The sequence below is a fragment of the Leptinotarsa decemlineata genome, unplaced genomic scaffold (assembly GCF_025532065.1).
Source record: "Leptinotarsa decemlineata unplaced genomic scaffold, Ldec_3_MD MMD2_P_RNA_scaffold_12, whole genome shotgun sequence".
In the NCBI taxonomy this organism is placed as follows: Eukaryota; Metazoa; Arthropoda; class Insecta; order Coleoptera; family Chrysomelidae; genus Leptinotarsa; species Leptinotarsa decemlineata.
Window position 1 is genome coordinate 12,186,927 of NW_027412526.1, and position 15,029 is coordinate 12,201,955.

Genomic DNA, 15,029 nt, shown 5'->3' on the forward strand with positions numbered 1-15,029 from the left:
AATTCAAATCTTCACAATCACCATTCCGTATTAAGTAATCACTTACCTTCAACTAGTTTGTCCCATCTTTCTCTGATGTTTCTGACTTCATTCCTTACAAGTTCTCTCCCTTCTGTAGCAGTGTCAGGCAGAAGTCTTTCGCCAAGGATCGTAAGCGAATTGACTTTATGCTCCCCTTGTTCCTTTTCGGACAACAATAACTGTAATCTATTATTTGCCTCTGCGTTGTCTGTCAATTCACCATCCTTCACCGCACCCAAGTGATCTTCAAGCGGTGCCAACCAAGCCAAAATCTCGTCAACCTTCTGTTTGTACTTCTTGTGGTCATCCACGATACTCTGCCAACGACCGATCACGTCTTTCGTGAGAGTGTGCAAATTTTGGAACCTGTTGCTGATCTGTGACACCACAGGCTTTATCCTTAGAGAGCCACTGTTTTGTAAGAGCATATGGCTCTTATCTACAAAGGCATCTACATCTTTTTCTTTGTCCGAAACTTCTTCGCGTTGTTTTTGCAGTATTTCCAACTTATCTTCCTTCTCTGGTAGAGTCGCCTTCAAAGATTGATCTCTGAATTGAGCCTCGGTTGTTTTGAACCACTGATTAAGCGAATCCAATTCACTTTCGAATTCCTCCCATTTCTTAACAGCCTCAGCTTGACTGGTCAGAGAAGAGCTAACGTTAGTCAAATGTTGGTCTAATAGGCCACGAATTTCTTGAAGTTCTTTCTTCAACGCCTCCACTCCTTTAGGCGCTGTGCTTTTAGCGACACTTATCAACTTCTGTTTAATTTCTTCCAGCATTTCGAGACCTTTTGTCTCACTGAAATTTTTGATGGAGGAAATATTTGATATTCTTTTATTTATTTCACTTTTCTCGCCGGTAGTATCATCAAACTCACGAAGTTTATCGTTTTGTTCAGAGATCCATTGTTTAAACGACGAAATTTGTTTATTGTAATCGGTATGTTTATCGACGCAGTCGTCTAAATTTTTCAATAACTCCTCCGATTTACTGACGATGCTGAGAAACAGCTGCTTTATCGATTGCAAATAAATGTTCAGCGATTTATCCTGGGTTTGATCCACTAACTGTTGAGCCTTGTCACAGACAGATTCTACTAATTGTTGGTGTGACATAATCTCTTGATGCATTATTCTGTGATTTTGCAGTTGTGCTCTCTTCTCTTGGAGCGTAGATTTCAATTCTGTGTGTTGATGCATGGCTTTCTCAACGTCCCGTAGCCACTTCGTCAACTGCTCTTGGGTAGCTGTGAAGTCTGAGAACTGAGTCAAACACTGCTCCAGTTTGTAAATAGCATTCTGCAGGTCTTCTCCAAATGTGTCCCAAATTGTTCTGATATTTCTCAACTGTTGTCTGATGATCTCACGACCATCTGGTGATGTATGCGCGTATAATTTTTCACCTTTCTCCAGAAGGTTTTCAAACTCATCGATTCTCTGATTTCTCTCATCGGCAAGATCTTTGATTTCTTGTTGTCTACTTTGCAACACGTTAAGATCTCCTACGATCTGACACAAATCCTGGAGCTCTTTCTCCTTATCTGATAACCAAACTAAGAATTCATTATATTCGGCATTGAATTCATGATGTTCTTTGACGAAACTGTCGTATCTATTAATATTATCTTTGACCGTTCCCTTTAGACTTTGATATCTAGTAGTGATTTGCGACACTTTTGAGTTGGATTTCAAGGCTGTGGCCATCTCGACAAACTTGTTGAATTCCGGTTCTTTGTTCAAAATTTCTTTTTCCATTGCTTTCAGTTTCTCAAGATGGATCTTCTTTGTTTCCTCCGTATTTTTCAAACTCTGATCCTTCACTAGGTTTTCTTTCTGCTTCAACCATGACTCAAGACCTTCCATGATGATAGATACTTCCGTATACTGATTATGTATCGCATTCAACTTTTCTTGTGCGTTTTGACACAGTTCTAAAAAGAGGTTCCAAGACTGTTCCTGTTCCTGGAAACTATTTATAAGAGAAGGATGGCCACTGGGAGCAGTCTGAACCAAAACAGTCTCCATTTGTTTCTTGCAAGAAGATATAATTTTATCTCCTTCATTTTTCTGAGACAGTAGATTTTCCACAATTGTTAGTTTGGATTCTGGTGTCTCCGAAGACGATTCATCGACGAGCAGAGCAGCTTCAGCAGTCAAGGCACTCAACCAGTCATGACACTTTTCTATAGCCTGATTATACGCTTCATGGTTACTAACAAACTCTTCAGAAATGTCTATTCTATTTTGAACCTCCTGAGCAAGGTTGTTGTATTTATCTAAGTTCTCGTCTAACTTAGACTCTGCATCTGGATCGCCCAGATTTCCGATTTTATCTTGCAACTGTTTCAAAATATTTTTATGCAGATTGACATCCTGTGACAGAACTTTGTAGTTATGTAGGGACTGTTTCTTATCCAGAAGAGTAGCATCTAACTTAATTTCGTCACCTAACTTAATTTCTGCTTCGTCGATCCACAACTTCACTTGGTAGAGACTGTCGTCGAAGGAGTGTCTTTGCATAAGCGTTGCTTCAACTTGCTTGTAAATCGCATTGACTTTATCGATCAAAACTTCGGACGTAGCCCGCAAATTTCTGAGCTCTGCTCTGATCGAGTCTCTGTTTTCAGGTGTTACTCCGGGGAAAATAGCTTCGCCATGTTCTACTGCTCTCGTTAGTAGTGCTTGACCGTTTTCTTTCTCGCCCGCGAAGCTTTTCAGCTCTTCCAATGTAGCCTGATTGGGCTTCCTGGCAATTTTCGAGAAAGATTTAACTTTCTCTTCCGCTTGAACTAACCAATTTTCGACATCTTGGATACAGTTTCTATAAGTTGTTTTGTAATTATTGAGTTCGTTGAGTTTCTCTAAATAGTGGATCAAAAATTTTGTAACTGCTTGATAACGATTGTTAAGATGCTGAACATACTGGGTGACGCGAGTTTCTGGAACTTGTTTCATTAGTTCTTCACTTATGGGTGTCAACTTCAGTATTTCATTTTCATAGTTTTTCACATCTTGGTATAACTTTGAGATATCTTTGATTTTACTATCGATGTTATTCAGATCCATCTGCAAACTGCTCTCAGATTTAACTCGGTTTTCCGTTTCTTTGAGCCAATTGGTAACGCTCTCTGAAAGGCTCTCATACTTGTCGTGTAAAGCTACATTATCTTCCAGAATCTTCTTCGTATTCGCGTATTCGCCATTCAGATTGTCCAGGTCAAGTAACAAATGATCTTTTTCAGCTTTGAGTAGTTTAATCGAATCAGGGGTTTCAATCTGTTCCAGAACTTGGATAGAGTTTTCTAGTTCCGATTTGCGGCTTTCGCAGTCTACTAGAGCGGAGGATATTGGCTCTAATGCATTCAACTTTACTTGTAAGTTATATTTATCGCTAGCAGATTCGGGTAAGCACCACTCAATTTTTTCTCTTTGAGTTGCTATAATTCTCTGCAATGCACCGAACTTTTCGTTATGGAACTTCTTGAGGAAAGCTAATAAAGAATTCTCGATTTTTGTAGAATGAGAAACGATTGTATCATAGCGTTTCTTCAAAAGTTGCTGTTCTTTAGAAATGGGACTCTCTCCAAAGCTAGGATAGTTCTTTTTCATTTGCTGAATGTCACTTTCGATTTTCTTTATACTTCCTTCACATCCTAGCAATTCTTGCTTCAGCTGTCTCATTTTCACTAGTCTCTCAGCAATTTTGTTATTGTCTCCGGACAAATCTTCGCACTTGATTATATCTTCTCTGAGACTAGCAATTTTTGTACTCACATCCTTTATGTCACCTCGGATGGTTTTTTCATTATCTTCGAAAGTGGAAGTAAGGTGCTCGAGTTTTTGAGCGTTTTCCTCTAACTCAGAAAACTGATCTTCGAGTAGTTTAGCTAACGACTGCACCGTTGGAATATCCTTATCGCCTGTCAGTTTGACGAGTTGTGAATACTTATGGGGAATGCTCTGATTCAGTCGCTGATGTGCTGGAAGCTCTTCACGGTATTTCGCCAACTTGGATGCTGCAATTTCCAGTGCGTGAGGAGTCTCAGCTGCTTTTATCAAGGCGTCATTTTGTTCACCTAGCCATTGGAGGAGGGTTGATTTGGTGTCCTCGATATGCTTCCAAATTGCGGCTTGTGACTCAGTGGTTTGCACCGTCTTCAGTATCCTCTCGTATATTTTAGACCAAACGTCGTTAATTATTTGGAGGTCTCTTCGCACTTCAGTTTCTATTCCTGGTATGTTGGATGCTTTTTTGATGACCGACTGGCCCTTGGAATCAGCCTTATCCAAAACCGCTCTGGATTTTTTCATTGCATCCATAGCTTTTCTAGCTTTTTCACTATTGACATTCGCTTGGATTAGATCGGTTGGTACTTCCAGATTCTCGATACTCTTGTCGATTTTTCCTATGTCTTTGACCACGCGATCTTTGGCAGCTTGAAACTCGTTCCAAGAAAATATAATATCTGACAACTTCAAATTTTCGTCCCTGATATCTTCGTTGATTTTGCTCCAGCTATTTTCAATGTCTGTCACAGAGTTTTGAATAGTGGAAACATTCTGGATGTCTTCTTTCATCAACTGTAAGGCTTGGTTGTGTAAGTCTTCTTTGTTCTTAGATTTAATTATTTGGTTTTCTTGGAGCTTGTTGAGCTGCTCAACGGCTTTTGGCAGATCACTGGAGTGTTTGACTTCATTTTTAATAGCTGCTAACTCTAACTTGGTTTGATTTATGTCCGAAGTGATTTTTTGTTGTAGGGCATTGAATTGGTTCCAATGGAGTTTGAGCTTCTCTAATCCACCCACTTTTCTAGAAAGTTGTTCCTTCAAGTTGATGGCATCGATTTCAATTTCTCTTACAACATTTTCCGCTGTTCTAGGCAAACTTGTCTTTTTATCCAATATCATTACACTTTGGTTCTTGTCTATCTCTTTGGCCGCTTGTTTCCAAGTGATAACTTTATCAATAATTGTATCCGTTTCTTTGATGAGCTTTTGAAGATCATCAGACGTGACGTTCTCTGCATCGCATTGATATTTAATATGCGTGAGTTGATTCGAAGTGTCTACGTGCCAGTTCAACAACTCACTCCAACGTTGCAGCTGCAGTTTCTTTTCTAGCAGATTATGTTCAACATTCTGATTTTGCGATACCAATGTCGAGTACCCTTCTGACAATGGTTCCAGAGATTTTTGAGGCGACTGAATTGTTATGTCTTTGATTTCACTGTAAATGGTATTGAACAATGGTTGTTTTTCAGAGTACTCCTGGAGCAAGGAGTGAACATTCAAAAGAGCAGAGTCTACTTGGTTGGCTGGTATTTCATCTATCTGATCCACTTTAGATTTCACTGAATCTAACCAGTTGGAGTAGTCTGCGACCTTTGCCTGAAAATCTTGTTTTACTAATATTGCATCTGACACTCTGTTTATTTTAGCTCGAACGCTTTCTGCCAAATGACTTATCTTGGATTTTAACGCCTGCGTCTGTTCCTTCATCAAAGTCGCACCTTCAGGACTCACATTATAACTAATGCTGTCTGAGATTTGTGTCAACGCAATCAACTTAGCTTGTTGCTCGGATATTTCGTTATTTAGCGCCTTGAGTTTTGCCAGCTCCTTTTCCAACGAGTCTACATTAGGAGTGTTGATGTTTATTGGACGGGTTGTCAAAATTTCATTGGTCTTGGTGACCCACTGCTCCAAATGCTGCAGATTTACATCAAATTCAAGCCAGTTGGTAACTAACTTGTCAGCTTTTTGGCTCCACTGGTTGGTTGTTTCGTGCACAACAGAACACCTCACCTGCATCGAGTCAACTTCATCGGGGGCATTGGTTTTTGTAAATAATTTTTGGGTCAAGTTTGCAACGCCCTGCAGCTTCTGCAACCTCTGATCTACCTCTTTACCAAACTGTTTGGTTTGATTCTGAATTTGCACTGCTTCTTCCAAAGTTGCTGGTTTCGGAAGTCCTAGCTGGATTTTCACTTCCGCTTCCTCAATCCAAGGAGTGATTTCTTGTAAACTAGCCTGATAAGCCTCCCAGTTCTTCAAGTCCCTTGATAATATTGCTGTTTGGCTCTCGACGCTTTTGTTCAGAGCGGTGACTTGATCCTGAATTGCCACCATTTCCGCTTTGAGTTTTAGAGCATCTGAAGATTCGTCTGTGAGGAGTTGTTGGGCTTCTCTGTTTAACTCATCCAGCTGATTCATCTTCTGGATAACCTCCGATTGGAGTTGCTCAACTTTTACAACCCGTTCTTTCGGTGACTCGACTATTTCATCAACAGCTGAAAGTAATTGAGGAGCTTCATGTGCGGTCCACTTCTGTAGATGCCCCAGAGTGTTATGTAGAGAATTCCATTTGGTGTTGTATTGTTCCAACATAACCACTCGCTCGGTGACGTTTGTCAGGGTCGTGTTGAGACGCTGTTCGATCTGTTGTACCTCTTGGTCCAATTTTGGTTTCTGATCTGGTGCTTGTTTACTTAGTTTAACACATAAGTCTCTCAGATTCCTTAGCATGTCTTCAGTTGCTTCTCTCAAATGAATGGCCATTTCCTGTTTAGCCATAAGTTCCGAGGGTATGGTGCTAGAGGAAACATTAGGTTTCAGGCTTTTGAGATCTTCCTCCGCCTTACGTAATAGGTCAACAATTTCTTGTTTCTGTTCGCTATAGTTAGTCCACAAGTATTGCGTCTCAATTAACTTGTGGAGAGTTTCAATGGTTTCATCGTATGTTTCCGTCCATCCGGTTTCGAGTGATTTTACTTCCTCTTTTATGAAGCTAGGAGCATTTGCGTCCCTACTGAGTTCTTTGCCCTTCTGCAGGAGTGACATAACGTTTGGCCTTTGTACATCCAATTGCGAAATGGCAGTTTCCTGTTGGCGTATCGATTGGTTGACAATTTCCAGCGATGTTGGTTGACTAACTGTTTTTGACTGCTCACGTACTTGTTTGAGCAATTGGCAAATTTCTCGTACTTCACGTCTGTAGGTATAACATTTCGATATGGTGTCTGTTTTCACCATGGTGATCTCGAGAGAAGGTATGAGATTCTTGTAACGAATGATTAGGGCTTCTAGGTTCTTTTGTTCTTGTAGGGCTTCGGTTTCCGGACAGTGAGACGTTAGAGAATCTAATGTTTGAACCAACCATTTCATGTCGTCCCGTTTTGAGTCGGCTTCTTTACAGATGTTCTAGAGAAAATCATTCGAATTAGTGAAACATTTGAATAAACTTTAGGATTCACAGTTGTTAGCGTTAAAAATATTTTTAGCTCAACGGAATTGTGATTTCTGTGCTCTGAACTACCATACATTCGTAAAATTAATTACTTTTGAGATTTTCATGTGTTCCTTTCATTAAAATTAATTGCTGAAACAGCTCTCATTATTTTGTTTCATCTAATATTGGCGCTTTGAATACAGAATGAAAACGTAAGTTATGAAAGAAATCAGGTTATATGAGCATAAAAAACATAACTTGACCGAAATGAAATTACATTGCAGTTTCCTTTTGCAGTGTAGGCCGTTGATCCATACAATCATGAAGATACCCCCTCTTCACTGCTATTGTTTAAGTTATGTAATTCTGTATCATCAAATCGAATGAAAGACACTGTTCTGGAAGAACATTATAACAGGGAGCCGAAACATACTTTCGAAATGAAACCTGAGGAAAGAATGATTACAGAAGGTTTTCCTAATTACATTGTAGTGCAAATTGTTGAATACTTCATTTTCACTTCCTGAAAGTGAAAGGAAAATTAACCACAGAAAACTATATATGAAAGTAATATGTTATTCCAATAATAACCATACAGTCAGATTATTGGAAAGATTGGGCGATCTCATTAGGCACACTTAATTTTTTAATTTTGGGAATTAATTTTTTGAGTACTTGAAAAAAGATAAAATAGACTCAGAAAGCTGGTACCATCTTGATTCTGAAGATCTCATGATACAACAGCAATGAAACAAAAATGCAATTATTAGATAACAGACGCAAATTCACATTTGTCAATAAAGCTGTGAAATCACCAAAACCATTTGTGGGAAGAGAAAATTTGCCTGTTGATGAAAACTACAAACTGAAGAACAAATGTAAGAGATCATTCCATCACCTCTGAGATTTTGATAGATGTTGAAAATATGAATAAAAAAGAACTCTTTTCCATAGTCAAATAAAGCTCATTTCAAGGAATATGGAGACACGATTTGCAAACTTAATCCCATTGAACTCATTTGGGCTCGAGTAAAGGATTCAGACTTCAAACGAAGTTACATCGGAACCATATAATGATAACACACCGTAATTTTTGCTTATACCTAATATCTCCCTAAATAAGCATACCTCATGAAATATTTTGTTTGTGACCCGTTTGCAATACAAAAATAGGGTGAATCCGATAAGGTATTATAAAACCGCCTATATCTTCTGTGGCAAATCACAAAATTTTGTTTGCGCACTCTGTTAGGGTTTTGCATTCAAAATGAACATTTATTTCTTTTTACTATTGAGAAACAAAGAGTAGACAATAATAGAACTCTTTTTTTCGAAATTTTAATCAGTATTTTCAATGCCATACTTATTCAAAATCATAGTACATTAAATATCCTCTTGGAAACATAATAATAATAGTTGTTTCATATACTTTACTATCAGTCAGTCTAAAATTGACGTTAATGGTTTCTGTCTGTTGAGCGAAGACTGGGAAAACCGAGAGTGTTTATGATGATGATGATTATTATTATATTATATTTTTCCATAAAAAAATAGAAATGAAAATGAGCAAAAAGTTTAAAATGGATTTTAAAAGATTTCAAACCAAGGTATTTCACGACGTTTCAATTGTAAGTATCCACAAACGTCTTCGGGAAAATAAGAATTTAATTAAATTCGAAACGTCGGTAAGAATACAATTGTTTTTTAAGTAAAAATTGATCCTGTTATCCAACCAACTCCTTTTTCAGAATAATACTAATGTTTTTATTTCTTTGAAATGATCATTTACTGATGATATATGAAACGTCAAGTGAGAAAAAATGGTTGATCTATAATATGAAGTAAATAAATAACATAGAGATTACAGTTCACTGGGTGATTGTGACACTTTGAATTAGTTTCAAACTCAGACTCCTTATTTTTTACAAAAAGTAGACAATTATAAATTTATTTATAGATGGTAGCGTTAAATTTTTTTTATCTAAAAAAGGGTCCACAGGAATCTGTGTGTCGATTACCATACAACATACGTATTATCCTTTTTTTAAAGATGAATGATCGACTGATGTTAATCCCTTCTCCCCCAAAAGCACATTGTAAGATAGTACTGAATAAACCATCGCATTGTAAATGTTCAACAAATGCTCTTCATTCATAACCTTTTTAAGTTATACCAATGCGTAAAAACTGGTGTTTATTCTCTTGCAAACATAATAGTGATATTAGATAGTGATAAATAGTGACATTATTTATATCAACCTGTATAGGCTCTAAGTGTCTTCGGTTGAAGAATTGAACTAACACCGTTTTGTCGGCATTGTCTATAACTTTATTTGTGACACCATTTCGTAAATTTACGACTTATTCTGTTCAGTTTCGACTATAGTTCCGCAGGACTATCAGCTCCTTCTGAGACTGCAGTATCATCGGCAAAAAGTTTTATTGATGTACCTAGATGTTGAGGTGAATCATTGATATAAATCAGAAAAATCAGTGGTACCAAAACTGATCCGTTTGTCAATACCATTATAAATATGCTCCACAAAAGTTGCAGCCGTTCCTTCAGTCGACTTACCGGGGCAGTATCCATGTTGATATTTACTGATTATTTTGTGTTTCACCAAAAAAAAGGAAATAATAATTTGTTACAGATACTTTTTTTAATTACCTTTGCCAACACACTGGGAATGGTTACTGTTCTATAATTATCTGGTCTATAATTAAGGGGGTTATTTTTCCTGTATAAGGGAATTATTTTTCCAATTTTTAGTGGGTCTAGACACGTTCCGTCCTCAACAGATTTATTGATTATAAATGCCAGTGGTTCACAGATGAATTCAGTTATATATTTGATTATTCTTGTAGTAAGGCAGTCCGTTCCGGTGGAATTTTTATTCTTAATTTCAGTAATGACATTGAAGACCTCGGTTGGTGTAACAGGATTGAAATTAAAACTATGCATGTTAACGTTTGAATCCATTGTACCTGATAAAATTTCATTTTCGAATTGGTTTTGTGAAACATTTGCAATCATAGTTCCATGAGTCATCATCGAGTCATCATGCGAAGACGTTTGTGGGTACTAATAATCGAAACGTCGTGAAGAAACTTGGTTTGAAATCGTTTTTATTTTTAAATTTATTTTTGATGTTTTGCTTATTTTCATTTTTATTCTTGTTTATTTCTTTTTACTCTGTAATCATTTTCATTTTGTATCTTGATTATTTTATTCGTTTTATTGTATTTTCCTTTCTGGTTTTATTGCCATTCATTCTAACTTTATTCGTTCTTTCAAAAATTTCAAATCGTAGTAGAATCATATTAGTCCGAACTAATAAAATTCACCATGAAACATCATCAACCACTTTGAAACAAACGTAGAACAGAAAAAATTCGAAAAAGAACAGAAAATATGCCGGTTATTTGAGAATATAAAAGGCTTTCATTGAAAACAATTTCATGGAAGCAGTAATTTTTTTGAGTACAAATAAAATATGAAGAATATTCATGTAGTTACAAAATCTCTCAATTAATTATGAAATAACAACAATGGAAAATACTACTTTCACACTATGAGAGAAATGCACTGAACTAGAACTCAAGATTATTCAATAAGGTCAAAAAATTCAGAAAGCAAAGGCAAACGTTGATCCGACATGTTTCCTCTTGTTACACGAAAAACTTCTAATAACTCAAAAGCATTAGCAGACACTGCATTTCAAAATAATAAGTTGTTCTGCGTATACAGAAATATGTTTCAAATGATTTAAGTATTGCCAAACTGTTGACTTAAAAAACAAATATTTTTTCCTCATTATAGTTGCCTATATAAAACGACTTCTATGATCATAAAGTATATACTGCATTCAAATGCATGAGCTAGAAGTTTACAGTAATCAAGTCAGTGAATTTTGTCGTAAACTTTTTGGTACTATAATAAATTCACAAGAATAATACCTAATATTTGATATATTTGAGTGTCCATCACTAGTTATTACAAAAACAACTCAATTCAGGTTACAAAATTGTGATTCTGTAAACAGTTCTGTGAAAAAATAAATATAGTTAAATGAAAATACACGCTTTCAAAGAACATCGAACTGAAAAGTTAAAAATATTTTTTTTCAAATAAGCTTAAAACAGTAACGAACGAAAAATACCTAGTATTATTGTGGAAAAAGCGACGGGCGCTTGATATACAAAATATATGGCACAAAGCACCCACGCTTTTTTCACAGTAATACTAGTATTTTTCGTTCGTTTTGTTTCGTTGTTTCAAGCTCACTTAAAAAAATTATTTTTAACGTTCTAGTTCGATGTTCTTTGAAAGCGTGTTTTTTAGTTTTTTTAAACTACTTATGTTTTTCATTTTTCAGTTTCGTATGCTACAAAAGCGTGTTTTTTAGTCTTTTTGAACTATAATTTTCTAAACTTTGGGATCATTCAGCCGTATATTATTTAGAAAAAAAAGACCATTGACATTTTTCGATTCCGGAGAGGGAGCCTGAAAATCAGCTACCAAGCTCAAGGAAGGCAGCAGGCGCGCAAAGGAGGGTTACAAATATGACAGCAGGTGCGCGTGTTGATGAAAAAAATGCTTTTTTCAAATGAAGAAATACATGTAAAGTGAGTTCGACTTATATCAAGGAGGTTACGTACAGCGCCATCTGCCCGCGAATAGATCAAGAAATAATATCGATAATTATGTCCAATACAGATCCCGACCTTAAGAGTTACAAACAAATAAACATAAATACATACATACAGGTGAAACTAATAAAAGCGTGTTAGAAAAAGCTTTTTGGCTTTCTGCTTCTCCATCATTGAACAAAAAAGTGGGAAACTTTGAAAGGAAGGAACAAAAATAATCACAATAAAAACTGTTTATAAAGCTACGTATTAGATGCACAAAAGTTTTTTCAGATACTAACTGAAAGAAAAACACTTACAAAACAACTACTTTCGAATGAACATTGAATTACACGATGATAAAAAACCCTTTCGAAACAAATACTTCCATATGAACATTGAATTACAAAAAGTTTTTGATATTTTTCATTTATTGATGGAGAAGTATGAAGCTTTTATTTTGCCAGAAAACTATTTCTCCTAAAAAGTTTTCCCTTTACATTTCGGATGTTTAGATTTGATCTCCACAAACTTCATTTGAAAAATATGTATCACAACATGTTTCGCTAAAGTAGCTTTATCAAGTGATTTGAAAAATAAATCACGGTAAAGTGCCATTAAATGATATCCGAAAAATTTTCCATTTCGTATATGAGAATGCATAATATGCCTAATACTATAGATATCAATTATATGAAAATAACAATTTTTAGTGCGCAAGCATGACTACTTTGTGATTTTCTGCGATACTGTAATATAAACATCGTCTTTCGAGATAAAAATGAAATCTAAAAAATGACTAGAATGATTTTTTCGTCATAATATGGGGAAAAGACAGTGAAAATGAATATATCAAACGTTCTAACATTCAGTGGTGAGATAAATATTACCATAAGCTGTTTCAACTGGACCACAGAGCAGCACATTGAAAAATAATCATTAACCATGAGCTGTTCCAACAGTCAACACGAAATATTATAACTTACCTGGAACACCGCCTTCTCGCGTTCGAACTCTTCCATAGAATTGACGTCGTTCAAAATATTCTTCAAAGCGCCATCGACTGCATCCATCCACTTGCTGAGCTCGTTGAACTTTTCATGATAACTTTGCCACCTCTCGGGAATTTTGGTAAGCTGTCTCACTAACATCTCGACCTTGGTACTAACGTTCTTCCATTGCTGCTGAGCTCTTTCGGCTGCTTCCTGCACGCTGAGGTCTTGTGGGTGGTTCTTGGTGTACAATTCGGAAATCTTCATCAAATTGTCTAAACTACGTTGAGTCTCTGTCAAGGGACCACGAGTGGAAAAGAATTCTTTGTTTCTCTTGAGGATAGCTTCTACGTTTTCTTGTCTGCTAAACGACATTTGCTCGCTAGTGATTTCTTTCTCGATTTCCTTAATATAGTAGTTGAAGGTCGTTTCATCCAGCCTGAACTCCAGTCGCATTAGATGTAAAGGAGCAAAAGACAATACTTCCTTCCATTTGTGCTGCAGGTGGTCCACCGATGCCAGTATAGGAGCGTGCTGCTCTTTAGGCAGACACGTGCACAAATCCTGCGCGCTTTGGACCAAATCGTGGATCCATCTTTCGTTTACTGACTGAAAAAAGTTTTTGTGTTTCTCCACTGTTTCCTTGCTGTCTATCCTCTTCTCCAGGGTCAGCTTTTCGGCTTGGTTGAGCCAGTTTGCGATTACCTTTTCGCATTCAGAGAAGTTATACCAACAACGTACTGCTTCCTGGAGCTTCTGCTCCCAGAGTTGACTGTTCTGTGTTACGTAATCGAATCGGTCATTGAGTTGTTCCATTTTGGCAGTCATGTGAGCTACATCCGTGTTCTTGGTTTGATCTACCGACTTGATGATGTTGTTCATAACTTTGTTTTTACTGTCCAACATCGATCTGTAGTACAGCGTTCTGGTGAAAAACTGCTTCAGTTTGTCAATCTGTTCCTTCAGCTGCTCTTTGTCGCCCTCGAGGTTCAAGCTGCTGAGGAGCGTCTCAGCGCTGTCAAGCCATGTGTTTATTTCCCTCTGCCCGGCTTCTAGGGATTCCTGCTGCACTAATAGTTGATTGAACAAGTGTATTTGTGATGGAATAAGAGCTCTCACTCTCACTAACGTTTCTTTTTCTTGCTTCAGCGTGTTCATCATCTTGTCCACTTCTTCTCTAGATAAATCTTGGATCAGCGTCTGAAAGGCTTTGCTGATGTTCTTGAATAGATTTTCGATTTCTTCGACTTCTCCTTGCAGCTTGATTAATTTTTGGGTGTGCTGTTTTATTCTTTCCATCGAACCTAAGCTGGGAGTATTTAGAATGTCTTCAGCTTTTCTGAGCCAGTTTGAGAGAACTTCGACTCCAGCTCTGAAATCTTTGCGATTCCTCAAAATATCACCGGCGTGACTGTATTTGTTGACGTGAGGATATATTTTGTCCCATTTTTCCGTCATCGCTTGGTATTGGTCTCTGAGTTGGAGAGCTATTTGACTCTCGCACGTAGCGATGAGAAAACTAACCGTATCTCCTAGTAGTTGGTAGTTGTCTCTCCAAACACTGATATCTTGAAAAAATTCCATTTTTCTTTCTTCTGGTAGATTCATAGAACTTTCAGCTTGTTTCAACCATTTCTCGAAGTCCACTGACAATGTGTCCCACCGTCTCCAATAAGCAACCACTTCTTCCAGCATACTTTGGACACACCTGAGTTCCATGGAAACGTTCTTCCAACGTTCGGCAATGTCTCGCATGAATAGGTCAATTTCAGCGATATCTGATTTATCTAGAATTAAATTTATATGTTAGATGCATCTGGAGAAACATCGCAATTTCATGGAATGCATATTTTTTATAGCTAAAGTCTTATTATCGAACTGAGGGGTTTAGATGGAGCTTGGGTAATATTATAGAAAGCTTTGATATTTTATTAATTTCCTCGTTGATTATGAAGGACGAAATTTCTATCTCATTAATGTCAAACTTTATTTTAGCTGTAGATCAGACGAGTGTATATGTAGAAATCGTTGATAGTTCATATACATTCAAATCATTCAGTTGAATAATCTCCAACTTAGTGAAATTTATGTGGGAATTTCATTCTACATGGCAGACATTCCAAACTTTTATTAAGTGAAATAGTAACAGCGAAAAGA

General features: G+C 36.9%; 1 protein-coding gene across 8 annotated transcripts in view; it reads right to left on the reverse strand.

Annotated features, from left to right (window-relative positions):
• Msp300 (Muscle-specific protein 300 kDa) overlaps positions 1-15,029 on the reverse strand; it is a 409,159-nt gene that overhangs the window by 188,820 nt on the left and 205,310 nt on the right. For all 8 annotated transcript variants that reach the window (XM_074174300.1, XM_074174298.1, XM_074174299.1 and 5 more), the window contains exons 8-9: positions 12,867-14,659; positions 47-7,223 (exon numbers count right to left, since the gene is read on the reverse strand). In XM_074174300.1, coding sequence (XP_074030401.1) covers positions 47-7,223; positions 12,867-14,659 — 8,970 coding nt within the window. The remainder of the gene's footprint in view (positions 1-46; positions 7,224-12,866; positions 14,660-15,029) is intronic.